At 38.9% G+C, this 23,723-nt stretch overlaps 1 protein-coding gene across 9 annotated transcripts in view; it reads right to left on the reverse strand.

Moving 5' to 3' along the window:
* Positions 1–23,723, reverse strand: part of GREB1 (growth regulating estrogen receptor binding 1) — a 102,020-nt gene that overhangs the window by 37,948 nt on the left and 40,349 nt on the right. For 7 of the 9 annotated variants that reach the window (XR_015795263.1, XM_007422916.4, XM_025163185.2 and 4 more), the window contains 12 exons: positions 14,898–15,080; positions 14,223–14,366; positions 11,150–11,263; positions 8,109–8,231; positions 7,152–7,292; positions 6,836–7,021; positions 5,433–5,783; positions 3,192–3,320; positions 2,250–2,375; positions 1,873–2,070; positions 1,611–1,791; positions 855–1,047 (listed from right to left, as the gene is read on the reverse strand). Coding sequence is in view for 8 of the 9 variants with exons in the window: in XM_007422916.4 (XP_007422978.2) it covers positions 855–1,047; positions 1,611–1,791; positions 1,873–2,070; positions 2,250–2,375; positions 3,192–3,320; positions 5,433–5,783; positions 6,836–7,021; positions 7,152–7,292; positions 8,109–8,231; positions 11,150–11,263; positions 14,223–14,366; positions 14,898–15,080 (2,069 nt within the window). In the remaining variant the exon portion in view is untranslated. The remainder of the gene's footprint in view (positions 1–854; positions 1,048–1,610; positions 1,792–1,872; positions 2,071–2,249; positions 2,376–3,191; positions 3,321–5,432; positions 5,784–6,835; positions 7,022–7,151; positions 7,293–8,108; positions 8,232–11,149; positions 11,264–14,222; positions 14,367–14,897; positions 15,081–23,723) is intronic. The other 2 variants (XM_025163186.2, XM_025163188.2) reach the window with 2 other exon arrangements.

Genomic DNA, 23,723 nt, shown 5'->3' on the forward strand with positions numbered 1-23,723 from the left:
GAAGCAAATGATCACAGTAACACAAATGCATCTGTGCATGTTCAAACACAAGTTCCCTCTCAGTTCAGACAGGGACACTCTGCTCTCCCTGCCAACAGACAGAGCTCATTAGGGCTCTGCAGTCTCCTGAAAGAGGTGCTTCGAAATGCGCAGGAGCACGTATAGAGCCGCTCTTTGAAGCCCCTACCTCTTTTTCAAGGCTCACCCAGCGGCTTCAAAATTGCTTTGAGTGGTCTCTGCATACGTGTGCCTCTACAGCGACTGTGCTTTGCATTTTTCCCACATGGTGCAAAGTATCTCTTTGGAAGGATTTGCACAGCCCTAGTATTCATAGATCCCTCTCAAAATCTCCCACCTTCACTATTTATTTATTTGGTAGGAAGTAATGCATCCTTCCTCGAAGTGTGAAAGCAGCCACGGCTCTGGAAGGCTCAGTGTGGTAAGTTCAAGAGCTTTCCCAAACGGTTTGCATGTGGATTTGCACACACAGACAACACTTTCATTGTGACTGCTGGCTAACTGAAGCAGCTGTGCCTGGACATGTGTGCAGTGACAACCTGGAAAAATTCCTGAAGCCGTTAACAGAGCCTTTTGCCTCAATACTTAGTGTTGGCTCACATCAACACACTTTAAGCACCGTTACTTTGAATGCTTTGCATAGCCCTATGCAAAGGCACACCCTTGATGCAAAGAAGTAAAGAAAATATGATAGAAGTATCTAAGGCTGGATCAACCAAGAGGAAAGTCTATTTTGCTAAACAGCTTTAACAGTCACAATGCAATCATTACAGCCATAGTAAATGTTAAAAAAAAAAAAAAAAAAGCTCATGTTGATCCTAAAAGTATCTTCTTACATTGTTGTATAATGAAGGCCAGTGAATTTCATTATAAGGGCTAATGCGGGTGTATTGTGTCTGCAATGCATAAGGAAAGGAAGTCACATGAAGTGTTACAATATTGGGAGCTTCCTTCACCTCTCTACAATTCAGCAGTCTATCCACAAGTCCCACAGCTGGATCTGACTGAGGATACAGGCTATGAACTGCGCTGTAAAAGAGAGAATGTGCAGTCAAGGGTTGACATTATATATATAAACACAGAGTAAATATAAATATATAATACTGTATAAACATAGAGTAAAATAGATGCATGTCCATCTGTTACTTACACGCTTAAAAGTACTTTACTCATGATATCGGATTCAAACAATTGAATGGATTTGACAGTATCACTAACAAAAAAATAAATCTAAGGACAGGCAGTGCCGGATCAGTCCAATCCAATCTTCGATGCCATATAGTGGATTATCAACCACATCCAGAAAGCTACAAATTGTACATGAGATGACAGCTCTATTCTACACTTGTCCTCTAGCAACTGATACTTAACCCTGCTGCCTCCAATTTTCAAGGCATCATGTAGGTATCAAGGCTAGGCTAGGCCCTTATTTTTTTAATATTATATACCAAAATAGGTGAACTGTCTGCTTCTAGATGAGCTAACACAAACAGTGAGGAAGAATATTTACCGATATATTTAAGATGCTTGCGCAGCATAGTAGTTCTATATTGCTCAATAACAGCACCATCATTCACTGAAACCATTCTTACCTTGCAAGGTCCCGGTGAGCATGGTCATGGATGAGTACAAACAGCGTGTGTGGATTCTGCAAAGAGTTTTGCAAAAAAGCTTTAAACTTTAACTGGGCATCGGTGTCAAGTTTTACAACATATTGTTCCACCCTCTCTTTTGTAAGATGTTCCTTCTCCAAGCCAAGCTCTAATAAAACACCTAAAGAAAGATACTGCATGTCAGCTAGCTGAAATGAATTGGCATTACTGTTCTTTTCTGCCTATTGACACCAATCAGCACCTGAATGCCAGAGGTGGAAGAGGGTTTGCTGATATGTCACTTCCGAAGGAGGCACACATATCAGGAAATCTACTTTCTCAAAGGACCCCAAGTCAAGGTTTTGGGTGCTGGAATCTGCAATGGAGCAAACATGAGAGAGCAATTTCTGGGCCACAGTGAGCTGAAAAGGGCGGATCTGATGTCGTTCAAGGTTGTAACCTAGTGGAAAAAAAGCAAAAAGATGGTGAGAAAAATGGGCATTGACATAATTCATTATTTATTAAGACTCCTAAATTGTGAGATGAACATTCAGTGTCAAGCTCCTTGGAAAAAAGTGTAGGAAGGACACCAATATATTAAAAAGTTATCCTTATAGGTTACATATACACAACACATACTTGTACAAACAGCTGCTCCAGTTACATCCAGGGCTGCTGGTTTATTTGTAGAAACAGAGAGAGATGATGATATGTGGGCTCTATTTTCTTGATAAAATTTATCCAACAAAACATCGATGTCACCATCTAGCAAAATAAAAATTATCTTAATCTTTTGCATTAAGGTACGGAACCATAATATCACTTTAGGAATGGTAAAGTTGCACTAAAGCTGTGGGATATTCAAGAACATTCTAACTCTTGAGGAGGAAAGTTGCTACAGATTACAATTACAGAAAGATGCTTCTGTGTGATAATATGTGAAATTCAGATACAATGATAAAACCTACCTGCTCTGTATCTCAGAATGTTGCCTGAACCAAGTCTTTTTATGTTAATTTTAATGTTATGCTTTCAAATTGGTTCCAACTGAAGCACATCATGAAGGGAATAAAATTCTAGGGAGGGAGGGAGGGAGACACCATGGAATTTTAAAAGAAGACACATCCATATAAGATAGAGATTTAATCTAACAGGCAACTTGGCCTTTAATTCACTGTATCAACAGCAACTAAATATGAAAGACCTTTCAGATTTTACTATTACCTGTCCTGACACCAGTTGGCAAATAATGTTGTTGAAAGCAAGTGAAAGATTCATGTGAACAGAAGAAAAAAGTTCACCCAGGGATCATAAGCAAACAGCTAAAGTGGAATCCTCACAGGGGGCATGTCCCACCACTAGCCTTACACTTGCAATTCTTGGCAACGTTTTTGTGCCACAGGGCTGATGTTCCACTGCTGTACTTTGGCTTGGCCAGAGTCCCCTGCAGCCAGCTAATGGGGAGCAAATGCCAGCCAATTAGTGCCCCAGCCCTACTTTTGTTCTTCCCTCGTCATATCTGCCTTTTACCATGAAAAAAAAAACACTGCAGAATACTCTGTAAGGGTCCCCATGGCATACCTGGGCAGAGAGAACTGAAGAATGCTCCAAGAACTTCTGTTTTCCCAGTAACTAGCTCATAACTAACTTCTTTCTGATATTCCGCTGGAGTGAGCATGCTTTCAGAGAGTATTCTTGCTTGGTATTTCCCTAAAATATAGAAAAAGGGAAGAAGAGGCTCTTAAATGCAAGTCCACTCCTATGAAATATAACTAAATCAAAGAGCAAGGTTTTTTTTCCCCCAGATCTAAGAGCATGAGATAAAATATCCTTCTCCAGTCTGAAACCCTCCAGATTTGATAACAACCTCAATATTCTCAATATATAACAATCAAAATTGTAGTCCAAAGCATTTGAGGGGTACCAGTTTGGGGAATAAAAACCTAATGGAATGTGAAAAACCAACTTTGCTGATGTTAAGTAGATCTGGATCTGGTTGGTATCTGGATAGAGACTGCCTAGAAACCAGAAATATTTAAGTTCCAAGAAGGAAAGGCAGAATACATTATAAATAATGATTCAGCTCTTTTTCCACTCACCTCTGGATCAGCAGAATCTGCGTGTGCGTTATGGCCCAAGAGTATTGAAAGCAGAATATCAAAAAGAATCTTTAGATCTGCAGTTTAATTTTGGAACATTGCATTTAACAAAAATGTTTTACTTCATAATGTTGCGCAGTTTGCTCTGCTCTTGAACCAATTTTAATGCTCCTAAAAATGAGCCAAGGATTTAATTTCTTTAGAAAAGGTTGTCTTAAAGTGAATCTAAAGAATAAGAAATGCCACTTATTTAGTCTTGTGTTGTAAAAGACCATTCATTGTTAAGACTAAATAACTGCTTTTGCCCTATGAGTTATCCAACTACATACAGCTAGATGGAGGAATATCAGTATACATCTTGCAATAATGATTTATTTACACATTTATTGTGTTTACACCATTCTTCAGAAAAATCACATTAAAGAAAAACTACAGAATACTACAAATAATGTTATTAAACCCAAGCACATTCAAATCAACAAGCAGCAAATCATTTTATGATCCAAAAGCCTGGATGAAAAGGTGCATCTTTCCTTCTTTAAGAGATTTTTCCCAAGAAAGAAAAAAAGACAGAAGAAGTAGAGGAAGTACAAGAAGTAGAAGAAAAACAAGGAAGAATTATAAATGGGAAATGATATTGTCTGGCATCTCATAAAATATTATGAATGCAGCAAGAGGATGACATGATAAATTTCTGGTTTAGAAGAACTCAAATGTTCAGGTATGTGTGTAGCATGACCTTTCGGCCATGCTAAACTTGCAAAGTGAATATGCAGTCAATAATTCATTTTATGACAAAACCATAAAATATGTCACATTTATTAGCATGCATCTTTAATGGGACATCACAACATGACAAATTATTCAGAAAAGAAAAATCAGTAAGGGCCTTAATATAGTTCTTTTAATAAAAAGTCAGTGGAATGTAGTTGATGTATTTTGCCTGTAAATGTTGGAAATCTATATCCTGAGCCTCTTCTAATATGAATCACAGAGCAAACTGATATTTCTTTCAGAGGTCGTCTGCCAAGCTGAAATACTTCCATGATCTTTTTATGGGAAAACAGCAATGTCTGTGGGGGGAGGTGGGCATGGGGGAACTCTAATGCAAGCATATAATAATATAAGCCCTGCCCATTTTCTGCGTACATTGTGACATTGCATATGCACCCAAAAGAGACAGAGCTTGAATCACAATGCTGCACAACATCATTTTGGAAAGTAGCAAGAGCCTGAAGATCTGCTATAGGAGAACATAATGCAACTGTAAGAGATAAACAAGATATTCTCATAGGATTACTCTTATCTAAAATAAGATTTATATTGTGTGTAGATCAGCCTGTGTATCCATAACCAAGGTAATGTGGATGGAATTCCTCCGCAACTATTGTTCAAAGGTCATACCTATTTTTATCTAGATAAAGAACAAACATTGAAATTCAAGGCAAGAAAGTAGAGCGCACTTGAAGCAGCCTGCTTTATATAGCTTCATGAGAAAGTAGATGAAGTTCTCTGTACGGAGAGGAGATCTGAGGTTGTATGTATAATAAAAGAAAGAAGGGATGATAGGAGGAGGAATAATGTTTACATATGTGCCTTATTCATTGCTAAGTAGGAAATATGACAAGTAAAACATTTTACTGGTCTCAGAAGGGACAAAATGCTGCAAGAGTCACAACAACAAAAATGCTAGCATGTGTCATACTTTTCCTGCACCACTCACCTGTTACCACAATGCAAGAGTCTATGGTTCTGTTTCTACAAGCACATATGATCACCACATAGTTGGTCTTTGCCAGCTTTCCCTCAAGGAGCATCTTGAACATTTCTGAAAGCCCCTCAGCTAATGAATAGTTGCACTCAATGATGTGGACACTGTCATTGCATGAGCTGGCTGCCAGCCCTGCTAGCCAGGGGAGCTGAGCTGATGTGACCGGGGCAATGGGGCCAGGAACTTGAGGAAAAGCTCGTGGAATGGCCTGTTGATATTGACGGATTTCAGACAGATGTGTCTCTCGCCATGAACGCATGAAGATCTGTTCCAAATCCTCAATCAAAGGTACCTGGTCTGAAGCTAGGGAAACATCAGAAAGGCAAAAAAGAGAATGAACAGGAGAGTTTAATCTGCTATCCAAGCTACTCACTTCTGCTCTGGTACCACGGTTACATTAAACCCATTCTAAACATCAAATTGCTTTGCTTTTTATATATGGTCATAATACTGACTTTCTTAAAATTACATCCAACATAGATGAATTAATGAGGCACACAAATATTGTAAAATGAAAAAGAAGATACTGCTCTTGCAAGAAGCTAGTATTACAAAAAGAAAATATCTGTGCAATATAAATAGATTACTGTATTTTTAATTTGGACATTTGCCTTTAAAGAGAATGCTTCCTGTTTATCTCCAGAAATTATAGGAGCAGCTATTTCAAGTCTCACATTAGATACTATTGTCATAAAAAAGTTATTTTATCCTTACCATGAAATGGCATTTATTATATAATGCACGATAAACAAAACACATATTATTTGTGCACAAGTAGGCTATTAACATATAAACTATGCAAATGGTCCTTCAAGCTGATGAAATAGCTGACACTAGGGTTATTTTTTCTTACATTTTTCCAGAATTTTTTCTTCTCAGAAGGAAGGAAGTTCCAGTAAATTTATGCAATATGGGATTGCAGCCCATAAAGTGCACCCTTTCTGTTAGGTTCCAATTCTTTCACAACAGTTTTAAACCAAACTATTATATATGCAGAAGACAGGAAATCAATGGAAATGATAAGCGCTCCAATCAGTGTACATGCACCGGATGGCTGTCTCTTTTATTGGGGCTACCCACTACATCAGTGTTTCTCAACCCTGGCAACTTGAAGATGTGTGGACCAACTCCCAGAATTCCCCAGCCAGCATGGCTGGCTGAGGAATTCTGGGAGTTGAAGTCCACATATCTTCAAGCTGCCAAGGTTGAGAAACACTGCACTACATGCACGCCCAATTCAAATGAATAAAAAAAGTTTTCTACATCAGTTTATGAAATCACTTTTTCAAGAACAATTTGCAGAACTGACAGTTCATAACAACATCTGAAATATAATATTGATTGAAGAAACTCACCAAGCTGAACAAGATAATACACCGTTAATAAGAGCTGCATTTCCTCTGAAATTGGCTGGACAGTGGAGGCTCCGTATTGCTCATAAGACCTAGACAGAGACTGTGCATTCTTATAACATGTATACAAAAGAGGGCTCACTATGACATCATTAAGGTTCCCACAAAGGTAAGGGAAGTTCCCATGCCCTGTTGAAGCAAAACATAACATAGTGGATCCCAAGTGCACAATATAAAGAGGCATAACTATGTTACAAGGTTTAAAAAGAACAGTTATACTTGAATTAAAGCTGTTCTTCTTTACATATAAATCGTTTACCTTTCAATATGACTGGCTTCGCTTTATATATTTTAAGCAAATTTTCAGGAACTGAAACTGGCTCTCCAGAAGCCACTATTGGAGAAGATGCTGGTCCTACCAAAGTAGCATGAGGTACACAGGAGAGTCCTCCTCCTCCATCTACAAATCAGTTTAGAATGTTTAAATTAATTGTTTTAAGTTGTTTAAACTCTGACTTAAAGGAACAGGCAAAAACCAAAACCAAACAGCAGGGACAGGAAAGAGAGTCTATCAACTTTCCCAGAATTCCTGCACTAGAGTCATTTGGGAAGGTATCTTTCCCACACATTTTGAGGACACAGAATCAAGGCCTTTGTAAGTATCAGTAGCTTTCACCCTAGCAATCTCTCTATTCTTTCCCTCCTTCCCTCCTGCCATTACTACATTCCTCCTGTTCTTACAACTCCATCCACCAATTCCATATTGCCTCCGTCCAGCCTCCAGTCCCAACTCTGTGGCCCTCCTAACGTAGCACACTTTCATCTTCACCCGCCTATCCCATCAGAAGATGAGGAACAGCAACAAGAAGTAGACAAAGTTGAGGTATTTTAACGATGATTACATTATTTCACTAAGTAATTAATAATAAGAATTTCTTAATAACTTGTTAAAAATCACATATGATACTGCCTGGGACAGTCTGATAACTACCAGAGGTATCATTTAATAAAGTCTGACATTTGTTCAGCTTTAAGAAGTAACAGATACATAATGCATCTTTACAGCTGAATAGCTAAGGATTGCAGAGTGAATTCAGTGAACTTCAGCTCAAAATCATGGGTACACATATCTTTATTCATTTACATTGGGAGACTATATAAGAAAGGGTTTGTAAAGAAGTTATACAGAACATTTTGGCCTGCTAACTTTCCAACAGGCATCCAGTGCTATGTACTGTACTAGAACCCTAACCCTAAAAAAATAATCTTTGCTTACCATTTTTATTTCTAGTTGGGATTTGTGAGTTGGGCTGCAAATTCCAGGCTTCGTTAGAGGAGGGAGATTCTGGTGACCATCCTTTGTGGCGTTTTTTGGGAGGTCCGGGATTTGTTAAAGTGCCTAGATAACAATAAGAATCCCAGAACTACTGTTTTTGTTTCCTTGGTGAAACACATACCTGAAAATTTGCATTTCATACTTTAAAAACCCTTGGACTCCTTTTCAACAAGCACAAGATGGCGTACAAAAATCAATGGCATATTAAAGACTAAATCAATTTCAGTTCAACAGACTATTAAGCAATTTTTAAACAGTTTAGACAGAGAGAAAAGACTATCTAAGGACATATATTAGGTAAGAACTAGATGTTGCAAATTCTGTGCAGCGATTGTATCACACTGTTTTTAATAGGAGGGTCTTTTGTTATAGACATGGTTTTATGGTATGGAGCCCATGTAGAGTCAGCAGTAAAGAAATGCCACAATAAATAACCAAATAACAGATGCTGTAATACATCTTAAACATGTCCTGCTTCATACATAGAGTCCACTTCTACCTCAGCCCAAGAATAAGGGTGCTTCCAGCCAGGTTTGATTGTCCAGATTCATTCTTGTAATTTTAACTGGAGACCAAAGGACATTATTTTCAGTCTCTAATCCTTTATTTTCTCACTGTTTCTTCTATCTTTTCTTAATAGAAAAACATCTGCACAATGCTTTTTGACTGATAATAATAAGGGTGCTTGTTTCAGAACTGTGCTAGAACAGTGGCAATGCCTTACTGACTATTAGGTGTGCGGCCTGGCTTTTTCTGTTTTGATGTCTGCTTTGCAAGCACGAGATAGCTGTGAAATCTCAAGGAAGGGCAGCTGAGAAGATTTTGTGTAGCCATGCTTTTTAATTTTGCAAATAATTTCACCTTTACTACACACTGTTTAAACGGGCAGCCTTCCCAGACTTTTAAAAAAATGCTTAAGCACATCTTGTTCAACCCAGAACTTCTAAAGTTATCACTTTTTGGCCTAGAAGTATCACTTTGGTTTGTCCCCTGCTGGGACCCACAAGGGGCACAGCCAGTCAGGTCATGACATCATCAGAACAGTTGAGGCTGAAACTTTCAGCCCAAAGTTTGCAGAGAAAGCAGGGTCCCCCCCCCCCCTCATTTTCTATGTTTCTTCAGTTAAAGGAGCAAACTTTCTGTAATTTTAGTGGGATAGATTCAGCATTTTTAAGGAGTGGAAACTTTAAGTCACCCACTTTTCTCTTGAAAATCTCCCCAAATGTAAAATCTGCTTTCAAGGGGAAAAAGAGTCCAAAAATTTTAACCCTGTCCATTCATGGAGCCTTCAGGCCACAAATAGGATGCTGACAGGTCATTTAGTTTGCCAGCCTCTGGTTTAAATGGAAAAAAAATCAGATCACACCTTTCATAAAAAGCATGAGTTACTATACGTATAGCTTTTCCCTGCATAACCAAAAGAAATCCTTTTTTTAATTTCACAACTCTTCCGCATGAGGGCAGCATATACTGTTCGTACTATAGCCTCCTCTTCATTTGCCTTTCTCTAGCAAACTCACAGAGAAAATCCAGAGAAATCCATGTCATATTTTGGAATCAGTTTTATAAAAGCAACACATTTCCATAAATCTTTACACCTAAGGGAAGATGATCTGAGTGTTCAAGTAAACAAAAGTTTTGGTTCTACCTAGGGCTGAGCAGGCAAAGAAACGAAATAGAGCCTTCTGGTAGAAATGGTCCTGCTACATATTGTCCTAATCCGTACAGGACTTTTATTTAGTTGGATCTGCTGGATCTGGAAGACCCAAGGAAATCCCAGGCCTATAGGCTAGATTGAGAAGCCAACCACCTCCAACCCAAACAATCATAAGAAGGCGATGACAAACGATTTTATGGCTGAGTGGCAAGATTTTAAAAACTTCTGGGTGAGTTACATGACATGAACTCCTTGGCAATTTGTACTGTACTGTCAACTTAAATATAGGATGAGCAGTTTTGATATTTGTATTTAACATTTGAATATACTGATCTTACATCGCCTATTGTTTCTTTTTCACAATCTACAGCATTTTTTCCAGTTTATTTATTTTCTAATTTATTTGCAGGACTTGTATGGCCACCTATCTCATACAATGACTCTAGCAGTTCACAGTGATCCATAAAGCACAGTTAAAAACAAAGATACCCTCCTCCCCAGGCGCCAGACCAAACAGCCTCTCAGCTCAACCCCCATCCTAGCCCAATGCTTGGGGAAAGAGCCAGGTCTTCACAGCCCTCTGGAAGGCTAAAAGGGTAGGGGTCCCTCAGATCTCTGGTGGGCGGCTGTTCCAAAGGGCTGGGGCAGCCACTGAGAAGACGTGCCTCTGAAGTCCCATCAGGCGGCAACATTTAAGGGAGGGGACATGAAGCACACCCACCCCATCTAACCTAGTAGGAAGGGCAGATACCCTTAGGGAGAGGCAATCCCGCAAAAATACATGTGCATAGAAGTGTGTATATTGTGTGGAGGGAAAGAGAGAAAAAGTGCAACAGGAAGAAGGTTTTGCTTTGATGCCAAAGGACATAAAAGCAGGTGCGAGATAAACTTCTTGAAAGCCATAGTATTTCATAGGTGGGCTGTTTTTGACCAGGAAGCTCCTATCTCACATCACCACTTGCCCCTCTTCATGTGGCAGGCAGACCCAGAGGAGAACTTTTCCATGCACTGGCAGGCTTATATTGCAAAGGCGATACTTCAAGTCACCTGGCTTCAGTTTACATAGAGCTGTAAAAGCAAGCTCTCCCGTGCTGAACTGTGCTTGAAAACAGATGGCTAGCAGAACCATTTTTATATACTTATATACTATATCCAGTGATGTTTGTCTGCTGGTGAAAAAGACCCTGGTGAAGAAATAATTTTTCCTCTTCTTCCAATAGCAAGGGAAAAACTTGGGAATGCAAGTCCACACTTGGTTTAGCCCTAAACACAATTCCAGAGCCTGGAATACCTAAACATATATTACACAAACAAAATAAGATACCTAATGCTGATGGTTTTGTCATGGAAGGTAAACTGCTTTTTAGTGAGTGTTGATAGGAAGAGTCTTTCCCATTGTAGGCTGGATGACAAGCTGTTGATGGGAGGTGATCGGGAGCTGTGTCCATGTGAAGGAAAGAAAACAGTCAGCAGTGCAACACGTTTTTCATATATAAAGTTATATAGCTGAGTGGATGGAACATGAGCTTAATCCTTTAACCTACCCCTTTAAATATGCAATGGTGCACTTGTACTAAATTCACAAGAGTGATACCTGTTAAACAAACATTCAGAGTTTCAGACTATTAGCTAGGGGGATTTAAGAAATGTGAATCGGCTGAGAGAACCACTGTTATATGTCCGTAGAGCTAAAGAACTTGAGTACATAAATAAGTCTTCAAGATAATATATGGCACTTTCTCCTTCATGTTTTAGAGCTTCTAGAAATGTACGTTGCTCCAGTCAACTCTGAAAAGTAGTAAAAGCTAAGATCTTCCTTCTTATTAGCAGTAACAATCTGCTTGATGATGATGATGATAATTTATTACTTGTATGCCACCTGACTCCCAACAACTCAGGGCAGCTCACAACAATCAAAGAAATTACAATAAAACTGATAAGAGATTTAAAAAATGGCAAGAACAACAGACAGGAAATTATTTTATCTTGCAAGAGTAGTGTTAGTTTGGTTGATTTTAGCCATCTTTAATATTCTAACTTGAGTTTCTCTTCATTATAATTACTTACATAGCTGTCGCTTTCCCTTTCAGGGTAAAAATGTTACACAAATCACAGAAAAGAAGTAAGAAATTAAAGGCATGAGATAAGAAAAGGGGAAGAGAAATGCAGCTCAATCTATATTTCACCATTCACTGTACCTGCCTCTACTTTTCTATCCTCAGAAAACATTTGTTTCCATCATGCTGGTACATGATTCACACATTACCTCTTGTTCTTTAAATTTCTTATCTCTCTCTTTTGTGGGATGATTCGGTCATTGTTTTTCCAGGTTTCCCTTTCCCCTCAACTCATTCACTCTTCCTCCATATTTATTTTGATTCAATCCTCATTCATTCTACGACCAAATCACCTCAATGTATTTCTTCCGTGTCAGTGATTCACTTTTGTATTCAGTCCACAGTAATGCAGCCTCATTCATTGGCCCTCTCTTCTGTTTTGCAACACACACTTCCTGGTAACCCATTCATACTGCATTTAACTTATTTTTATGCTTATTTTGATTCAGATTCAGATTCATACTCCTCCCAGCATTATACAACTTTCTTTCATTGAAAAAGATTAAGCTTCTCAGCCAATGTATGCAGCTTCTGCATACAAAAGTTCATAAACATTCAAGTACCCAGCCAATAAACATTTAACATCACCACACTTTATCTATAAATACATTAAACAACTAAGAGAACATCCTACATCCTTGCTCATTCTCTGCCCAACGTCAATCGTTCACTAAGCAACCAATTTACTCTCACACGTTTTTACTTCCATCATGTGCTGTTTTTACTGCATTTAGTACCAAACCTTTAATTCCATAGTGATGCTGAATAATCTGTATTTTAATATCATAAACTTTCTCTAAATCAAGAAATGTACAATGTACTTTCTCACATTTGTAAATTTCCCAAAAACTATTAAACAGGAAAAGTGTTATTTTATGTAATCTACTCACTAAACTTTAGCACAATTGATATAATGAAGTCTAAATATTATACTTTAGTGGATGGATTAACTAAAAACACACACTAAATTTATCAGATGGGTTGCACTCCTATTTATAATTTTGTGAGAATGTCACACTGAATTTTGTGGGGCTTCCCTCTGAATGAACATGGATTATTTTTAGTCATCTAAGAAAGTACATCCAACGAGGGCAGGAGACATTTTCGGAGGACTGAATAAATACTGATTTATTTTAAGAAGTGAGGTAGCTATCTAGAAAAGGTCCCATCAACCAAAATGAGTGCAGTGAAAGGACTTACGTTGTTCTCACCATAATTATTCCCATTGCCAAGCCAGCAACCAAGTGGCCTCTATCAACTTGTGCCACACAAATTTGATAACAATTTTTTCCAACCTGGCAAAAGATAGCAGGACTGCAATTTCCAGAATTCCTAGCCAGGTAGTCCTGTGATTGGTAATTCACAGTGCAGATCCAGAGAGCACTGGTAGAAACTAAGGGTACTTATGCTTCACCACCATTATCATTCCTCAAATCAAAGAACCTACTAGCTAAGATTTTGTAAAGGTGATCCTGATAGAGCAAATGGACAAAATTATTTTGCATTTATGCATAACTAGTCCCCATCTCTTCAGTAGAGGACTAGCCCTACAAAGCCTTGCCTTGGCTTTTTCTTCCTGCCTGCCTGCCTGTCAGGAGAAGCTGTGAGGCGAGACTGAGTCACAGCATCTCCATACTTATACGCATGTCAAAAGCTCTGGCTTCACAGCAGTTTCAACTATACCACAGCTGACCTAGAAATAAGTTAGCTCAGCTCTCTAACTTGTTAGTATTGTGGGACCAAAGAGATCAACAGCTGCTTTCAAACTGGCAAAGAATTGTTGTGTGGAAGTGTTTTACATTCCAAAGAAGTTATCGCATATCAGACTATTCTTAGCAGTAAATACAATCTGAAACCGAAATCTGGGAATTATGCATCCATGGTCCACATAACACTTCTACTTTGTGTTCAGATAACATGCTAAACCAGCTCAGGTAAAGAACTGGCAGCTGCATATACGCAGCACACTAACCTTGGTTAATCTTGGTTAGTTTTATTTATTCATTTGTGCCCTTGCATATAGTGCAAATCCAGCCAGTTTGATTAGTTTATTATGTAGTATGTTTTCCAAAGCTGCCAAAATGGATTAATTCAGATATCAGATTAAGTTTATTCAACAGTGGTGATAAATAACAGGCAAGGTTCATATACTGACCTAAGCAATTTGGGTTCATACAAAATGCTAAAGCCATGCTGTTGTTTCGATCCACCCAAGTTGTTCTGACATACAACCAAAGGAAAATGCAGAAAGCAACATTTGAGATAAAACTTGATTCTTACCTGTTTGAAGAATTCCAGCTTGACCTACTGGATGTGCTGCTAGAAATGGTTCATTCATAACAGTTGCTGAGGAGCCTGTATTCTCTGGAGGTTGAAATAATGTATTGGAACCAGTGTTGGATGAGGACTGTCGATTTCTGAATTCTAAAAAAAATAAGTTAACTTTTTATCCAATGAGAACTGCTCACTTTATTTTTGCAAATCTTTTCTACAACAGTTGAATTGTACATGTTAACACAAGCAGATTCACATATATTATTCCTTCAAAGAAGGACCTCATTAGTTATTATTCATTTCTGAGAAGTGTTCTTTGTATCATTCATTTCATTTAATTCATCTTCATATTAATAAATATTTTGCCCAGTCCTGTCTCCTCCAGGAATGGGGGAAGGCTGAATGCACCATCTGCTCATACAGTCTGGTCTGGTCTTACACTGAAGGCATACTGGGAGTCTGTAAATGTTTATGCCTCCCCCACCCCATCTACTAAGGGGCTGTTTAAGTAAGAGCTTTATAGCAGATACCTACACTTTTTTAAAGTGTTTTATTGGGCTTTTAACAAAATGTCAATGATCTTTGGCATCTTAGATTTATTTCTAAGGAGATCTATGTCAGTAACCTCTAAACTTTCCAGAGACATTGGAGAACTTTAAAAGGACAGCTACATTATCTCACCTGCCCCCTTCCAGCAGATTGCAGAGCCTTTGGTAAGCGTGCCCTGTGCATTCCTGACCAGATAATACTTTAAGTGTTTCTGTTTCTTGGGCTGAGTAGTCAGCTTTAGATTGATATGGTTAGAAAACTCAGTAAAGTAGCAGAACCCCTTCTTGCCACAGCCAACACAATTGCCAGAGAAACCTGATGAAACAAACAGTACACAAAGATGAGGGGAGATCAGTCAAAATAGTCCAGATAATGCATTTCAGGCTGTTTGGAATGGCTTTAATACAATGAGTGCCAGCTCTGAACACAAGAAGAGACATATACAGACATCAGATTCTTTGCAATAAAAAAACCTGTCTTTAATACCTATCTTATTTCTTTCATTTAGGGTTTAATGAAAACTTGGGTGGAAACACCACATCCCTTGGATGGCTAGTCAGGCAGATCAATGGATAATGGGAAGGGGGGGAAAGGAAAGAAATTAGTATCACAGAACAGCCACAAGTTTGATTACACTTTTTAGATGTTTATGACCTAGATAATTTGAGAACTATCCATTATTAGACTTTGACACATAGCCAACACACAGCTAGCTCACATGACAGAAAGGCAGCAACGTATCTTCTTCCATACTGAGAACAGGCTCTAATGCAACCGGTCTACAAAAATAAAAAATAATATTGTGGGTTGAGGCATTACACTTGCTATAGGAACAACTACAAAATAAAACACTTGAAAGAGTCTTTTAATACTTGGATTTGAAACGGATTTATTTGAATCGTCTATTTCCTTTCTGAAAGACATCCAACTGCAGCCAAAAATTAAAAATAATTTTCTTGCCACCTATAATCAATATGCATCTACCAGAGTCTGAGTTCAGGAGCAATTTAAAATTATTTCCATGATAAATAGATTCCAAGTTTAATTCCAGGTATTTTATCTGTTTACCACCTGACCGCCCAATACAGGCTGAAAGATTCTGAAAGCAAGTTTTCAGCAGAGGGTGGGCTATGCATAGAGCTGACTGGCTGTTGTTCTAGTGATGTCACAAAGAACCTAGTCATTTTTTTTAATTAATGGGAACAAATGGATAAATCTGTAAAAATGTCCACTTAAAGAACCCTTAAAAGGCAGAACTAAGTGGAGTTATGCTGTACATTTCCAAAATTCCTACAATGGCACAATGTGTTTTTTTTCCACATTTGGACTGTTTTGCAAACCTGCCTATGGAAAAAAAATGCTTCAGAATAATTGCAGGCCCATTTTCCACACTTAGGAGAGGCTTTCTAAAATTATTCTACAGCCAAATGGTACTGGCATGACATTTTTGAGCAATTCAATAAGTAAATGTTAATCATTTGTCATGCCCAGTTATACGCAAGCATCTGGACCTAGCACAGGATAGGAAGAATAGCCTCATTTTGTAAGCAAACTAAATAAAAAGATTTTCCATATGCATTGTAGATAAAGCAGAGGTCACAGAAGCCAAACCAACCAGAAGGTGCTCCAATTTATCTCTGTCATATGGCTGAGTCCTCGAGATGGCTAGAAATCAATATTTGTAGTCCGACTGATAAAGGCCTTTCACCCCTAGGTCATCAGTTCAAAACCAGCCCATATCAACAGTGACCAAAGGTTGAATGTTCACTGGTCTATGTTAATTTTATTTGGCCAATTCTGCCAGGCCACATCTGAGGCGCTATGATGCCTCTTGGTGCTGTGACCTTTCAAGGCAGGGCCAAGAACCCGAATAAGTCTTTTATTTTTAGATGTGCTCCGCCTGTGCCCAAGATCTTTTCATTATTTCACTGTCCTGCTGAGTTTTGCTGAAAATATCTGAAAATATTGGGTTCCTACGATGCTGCTATGCCCTATAATGGACTTCCTTTTGGACAAAAGGTGGATGCTTACGCTCTTCTGAAATGAATAGGAAACCAATAGAAGAAATTAAAACTATGATGTTATGTTCTAAAAAAACAGATAGTTCAACGTTGGACACACAATTATACAGTAGCATGAAGATTTTACTTCACAGTATGTGTGAACGAGCATAAGCGTCATTTGGAGAACTATTTCAAAAATTGGGCTGTATTTATCAGTTGATATGCTTAATTTCCCATTTTCCCCCCACCGCTAAGACTTAAGTATGAGTAGTTCAGTTATGCAACCTGACATGAGTATGTATGTAAGACCAGTTCTGTCCAGTACCTAAGAGATGTATGCTTTTGCAGGCTTTTTTCTTCTTGCATATAATAAAAACGTGTTTTTTTAAAAAAATCTGAAATGATCATGCTAGAATATGGTAATAAGCAACAACCTAGAAAAGGTCCATTATATGGATACATTTATTGTGCAATTAACTAAGAAGCTAAATGGAACCTCCAGGACCAGAGGCAGCATACCTGTGAATACCAGTTGTTATAAACAAAGAATAAGCAGGAAGCAACTGATGCCCTACCTTGTGACTCTTCTTAAACAAAATTAGGCTGGCCACTGGGGAAAAACAGATCCGGGACTAGACAGAATCCTTATGTTTTTAATTATTAGATTCCAAGAATGGATGAATTCTACTTCATGCTTGCACTAAATTTTTGGGATGTTCCAAAGGTATGTGTAACTTTAGCCAATTTTTAGATATTTAGCATGACATAGAAGAGTCATACTAATAAGATTGTCCACTCCTGTGCATCTGTGAGAGATCTATCTACAGCAGTGTTGTCCAAACTTGGCCACTTTAAGATGAGTGGACTTCAACTCCCAGAATTCCCCAGCCAGCATGGCTGGCTGGGGAATTCTGGGAGTTGAAGTCCACTCATCTTAAAGTGGCCATGTTTGGACAACACTGGTCTACAGCCTGTGTAGCTATTTGTCTAATATATACTAATACATATCTTCATGCTCTGAAAAGCTGAACATTGTACTAAATGCACAGAAATAAGCCACACCATTTTTTTTCCCTGTGTGACAACTACCATTGCTCCCAAGTGTCCAAGTAGTGGCTTCAACTTGATGGACTCTTTCAGCTTTGGTTGCTATCTCAGATGCATTTTTTTGATACATCTGGTGTACCAGTTACTGCTTATGTATCTTTGACTTGATCTTATGTATCATTTTAATGTGTTCCATATGAGCTTAGCACTAGCTACAATAATTCATATTGCATTTGTACCGATTATCAATTTCTTCCCAGACTAAATCTAAAATTATGACCTTTAAAGTCAGAGAATCTTATCAACCTCCTTGGGCATTTTGATAATCTCGTAGGATCTCACAGAAACATTTTCTATTACTTGCCTTAGCTGAAGCAAAATGAATCCAGAAAGAAATTTTGGAATTTTCTTCCTCTCCCACCACTATTTTTTTTTCTGTTTTTTCACACAGATTTGGGGGAATTAAGTTTCAGTCTTCTGCTACTTTATCTTATGCTGCAATCCTAAATTATTTTTATTATTAAATAGTCATCATTGCTTTACTGCAATTTCATAGGAAATGATACAGGTAGATCCAGAATTAAGTAGAAAGGTGAGGTAGAAATATATGTTACTGTTGTTGTTAACAAGATCAGTTAACATGGCCCACTGCTCCCTTCACTGAGACAGGAAAAAGTCCAACAGAATATAAAGTTGTCATTATATGAAACCATCATAGGACAGACAGAATCTCTATTTTCCCTTAAAAACCTTCAATTAACTTTTTACTTAATGGAAAAGTATTATGTGGCCATGTCCAGTATTGGAGTAATTTACTACTGCCTCCTTTGAGGATGTTTTTAAATTTGCCAGTTTAATCTACAGTTCCAAGATTTCTTGACCTTGTCCAAACCTGCTTAGCTTTTTCAAGATCAACCAAGGTCAGCTAGGTAGGGCTACCTGCTATGACTCTTAATGGAAACAGCAGTGCAAAGAAATTGACTAAAAATTATTCAAGACTTGCATGAGCCTATGGTACGCTCCATGCACAATGGGAAGGTACTCTTGATCCCTTCCGACTGCAGTGCTTAATTTTGCCCTGAGAAATTAATAAGTCTTCTTAAGAGGGGAGATAAACTGTCCAAATGAAGCTTTCTGGATTGGGAGAAAAAATGCTTGGCTGTTTGCACCCAAAAAAGATAAGAGGTCAGAAGTGGGGGGGGGGGGAACAACAACAGTGAGGAGAAATCAGAAGACTTCCACAGGAAAAGCTCAAGAAAACTATTCTACTAATCGGGCACCATCACTGATGGCAGGCGGAGGTGAGAGAACTACCCATATCAGCTTTATTCAGGCAGCTGTTTAAGACCACTATTTCCATTAATGCTTTTTTTAATGCTTCAGTTGGTTTTCACAGCAAATTTCATATACTACTGACTTTACTATTTTACCTTGCTTCTTTTATTGCTGTTGTATTATATTGAAGAACTTTAAATGTCTGTGTTTGAGTCACAGCAACAAAATTAATTAGCTAATTAAACTGTAAGGTGATACGTAAAGAAAACAAGTACATATGATGAGGTCTTAATGCTTCGAGCAGAACTCCAAAACTTTATTTCTGTTAATGGTTCTGATTTTAAGAGGTATGTACAAAGGCCATTTGACAGCTTCCAGTTTCATGTACAACAATACTTTTCCGATTTCATTCCACTGATTGAGAGACAAAATAGTGCACGCAGGGTATGCAGAACAGGAGAGCCAACTCCAGAATAGTTATCTGAAACACACACACACTAATATGACCAATGCAAGTCACAGAGGCAGTGAACTGGAACCAAAAAGAAACTTTTTAAACAAAGGCATAAATGAACTTTATCCCCTTCAGGCACATCACTGGCTTATCATGAATAAGAACCGGAAGACAAAGAAGTCTGCTCAAGAAATTACTTAATGCACAGATATGTTGCCTTGCGAGCTCCTGGATGCCTCCAGGCACATCCACCATCAGAAGTACAGTCAATTAACAAATGCACCAAAGACCTTTTTTGGCTAGCGCATTTGGAAATAAACTAGTGTTTCCTACTGCAAATATCTTCCTTCAAAGTTTTCAACCAGAGCAAATAAGCAGAATGATCCCCTCAGGAAACATGTAAGTTGAAATACTGAAAATAAGAGTTCAGAGGAGATAGGAAAATGTGACTCTATCCCAGCATCGCTTGCGATAATTTACTTATAAAAGGTCTTAGTCAGATCACTTTTAAGCTGGCTCTGAAGCTGCCTTAGTCGGATCCTTAAGATTACTCAGATGCAGAGCTAAACTCTGTTCAGAGATGTGGATATGGATGTGTTTCTTACTTGTAAAAAAAAGACACCTTCACTGATAGAGTTTGAGAGCTTGTGTGTGGGCAATCCTACACAAGCTCTATACAAATGACTGTTACACACAAGTGACCATTAAGCTCTATGATTGAGCCAAGCCAGGCATTTTCCAAACTGCAAGCCTAGCTTCAGGGAATGAAGCAGACCAAAAGACACCTAGAGTGCTGCTGGCATAACACAAGGAGAGATTCTGACCAAGCCTGGGTTAAAAGCCCATTGAGTTGCAATTGCAGGAACAAAATGGCAGTATTTCTTTACTCTTATTGGATCTGCAGATTGCCACTCAGCAGCTTTCTATAAAGTCCCTACAGGGAAGGGACAAGCAGGAAGAACACCTAAGGAGCCGATGTCAGGACTAAGTCACTCAGATAAAATTGGAATTGGACACTAGCTGGACAGGAGCAGAGGAGAGGGCTGAGGCTTTGTCTTGCAAAGCTATCTTTGATGAATTTAAGCCTCTGATTCCTGAGCAAGTGGACCGGGTTCTCTGCAGCATCAACTCAGCCACTTGCAGTCTGAACCCCTGCTCCTCCTGGCTGGGGAAAGCCTCCAGAAAAGTGAAAGGGAGATAGAGTGGTGAATGTGTCATTGAGAGAGGGGTAATATTGCCCTTTCTGAAAAAGGTAGTGTTGCACTCCCTGCTCAAGAAGCTATAACTCAGCCTGAGCATACTGGACAATTACTGACTTGTCTCCAACCTCCTCTTTGGAGGAAAGGTAGTAGTTGGATTGCAGCTGCAACAGGCCTTGGTTATCTCATCCATTTCAGTCTGACTACAGGCCTGGGCTTAGCAGAAAGCCAGCACTGATCATGCTTACAGATGATCTCTGATGGGACTGGGAGTAAGGGTTGTGTAAGCTTCCTTGTCCTGATTAATTCCTCAGTGGCTTTCAATAGCATCAACCATGGTATCCTTCTAAACCATCTCCAGGATTAAGAATGAAGAGCAGTGTTTTTCAGTGATTCACCTCTTTCCTGAAGGTTTCGGGAATTGTGACAGAGAGATTGAGCCCTAGGCCCCTCAATTACAGAGAGCTGTAGGCCTCAACACGCTCTCTACTTCTGTTGGCAGGGAACCAGATTTCATCAGTATGTTGATGGTAGCCAACTTTATTTCTCTTTTTTTAATATAATTTTTATTAAAGATTTTTAAACAAGTAAAAGATAAACGTATGAAAATACAGAAAATGAAACTGAGAAAGAAAAATTGAAAGTGCAGAAAAAAAAAGATATTTAAAGAAACTACTTCCAATCTTCTTTAGAGCACTTGCAAACAAACTTAATAGCATTCCTCCCCCTTTAAAATCACATTGCATACTACACTTTGGGCAATGTCCAACCCTTTTCAATCAGCAAGTCCAAAAATCATCAACTCATTTCTGTCCATTTTAAGCAAAAAGTCCATAAAGGGTTCCTAGTATTTTATAAAAGTACTTATTGTCTTATCCCTGATCAAACAAGTCAATTTTATATTCTTTTCTCTTATGCAGTATTCCAGCATTATTAATGGTGTTAAACTTGGTGTTAAGATATTGTTGTGGGGCCTGGTCTCTTGTCTTCTTCATGACAAGGTGCACAAATATATTTCTTGGTACATTTCTTAACTTTTCATTTCTTGTATTGATTCTGTACAACTTGTACACTTCTGCATCCATGTCTTCTTCCTCCCATTCTAATTTTTTTTAAGGTTTCAGCAACTCTGCTTACTATCTTTGCCAGGTTGCTCTGTAGCTATTCTTGACTGATTCAGTCACATTTTTCCTCAAGTCCTCAAACATCCTTTGTAGTATCTCTGGTGTAATCCCTTTTTCTGTCATTTGCTCTGTCAAAGATCCTCTCCTCCCTTCTGCAAGTTTCACTGCTTTCCTAGTAGTAGCTATTTCTTAATTTATAATCCAGAAAGGAGAAGTAAAAATAAAGGAGAGGCTCCCCCCCCCCACTTTCTCTGTATCCTTAACTCTTACGTCCCATTCAGCACTCTGTAGTTCTATGGTCAGATGATCTTTTGCAACTTTCCCTTATCTCTTTGACAAAGCCAACCATTTTCTTTGACAAATCTAAACAGTCCTCTTTCCCACGGAGGTATGTATTATTTATTTAATTATTTCAAAACTGCCTTAAAGTAAATAATTCCAAATTCAACTGCCCTCTTAGTTGGTTTTAAACTTTCTTAATTCAGACCCTTAGCAAGCTATTCGCTTTTAATTATTTTTAAGTCCTTATATTTCTTTCTTTGCTTTTAGCTTTAATGTTTAATCCTGGTCAAAGAATCACTCACCGGGTGGTATAGTTCCTCTGCTGCTTGGAAGACTTCTGTAGCTTTTGAAGTTGTTATATTCCAGATGTGTTTTAGAAAGTGGGGATTTGGGCGAACACAGTGTCCTTAAATAGGCTCCACCGAGACTGTGAGCATGATATTTCTTCCACGGCTCCCAGCGCTCTTACTCACAAGTCACCTGCAGAGTTCTGCAAGTCTACTCGTAAGGAGCTGTCTTTCGGAGCACATGCGGGTAATCTCCTGCCTCCTCCTTGCCTGGCTTGCCACCCAGTCACCGGTCTCTGCCTCAGATGGGTCTCCTCTGTTCAGAGACACATCACTCCTCCATTTTTCCCCACCCAGAAGTCTAAATCAACCAACTTTATATCTCAACCCCTGGCTCAGTAAGGGACGCTGTGAACGTGTTGTCCAGGTGCCTGGAGGCTGTCTGGGACTGGATGGGGAAGAACAAGCTAAAACTCAATCTCAGCAAGACAAAGCAACTTGGGTTCAAAGGCCTACCAATACCAGTCAGATTCTACTTTTAGCACTGGAAGGGGCTGCACTCCCCCAGAGATGGTTCTCAACTTACGGGTCCTCTTGGACTCACAGCTTGTGCTCAAAGAACAAGTGGCCACTGCGGCAAGGTGGCTTTTGCACCACTCCATCTTGTGTGCTAATTGCAACCCTGCTGGGAATGGGAGGTGCTACTGACTGTTGTTCATTCCTTAATTGCCTCTCAGCTGGACTACTGCAAGGCACTCTAAATGGGGCTGCCCTTGAAGAGCATTCAGAAGCTACAAGTGGCCCAGAATGTGGCAGCTTGAATAGCTTTGGGTGCACCTCATGGCACCCATGTAACACCTCTACTCTGAGAGTTACACTGGTTGCCAGTTGGTTTTTGGGTGCAGTTTAAGACGCTGGCTGACACCTTTAAAGCATTAGGTGGTTCAGGGCTTAGCTATCTGCAGAACCAATGTATCCCAATAACAACTTCCACCCAATAAAGCGGGGAGGGACTCTCTATGTGTCTCCTCATTCAGAGACTGCCATCTTCATGGGCACAGAAGTAGTTGCCAACCCCTTGCATAGAACAGTATTACCCCAACATTTGCAGAGTTCCCCCTCTCCTGGCTTTCAAGAAATTAATAAAAATTGGGCTGTTCCATCAAGCCATGGGGGCCAATTGGCTATACCTATCAATCTTCAGAAGGAACTGGTTTTATTCTTCTGAACATATCTTCCAATTTTATGTTATTATTTGTTATTAAAGATTTACTTATTAATGTTTTT

The sequence above is a fragment of the Python bivittatus genome, unplaced genomic scaffold (assembly GCF_059951505.1).
Source record: "Python bivittatus isolate LINGU-HERP-01145 unplaced genomic scaffold, Pbiv_v1 ctg000020_np1212, whole genome shotgun sequence".
Classification (NCBI taxonomy): Eukaryota; Metazoa; Chordata; class Lepidosauria; order Squamata; family Pythonidae; genus Python; species Python bivittatus.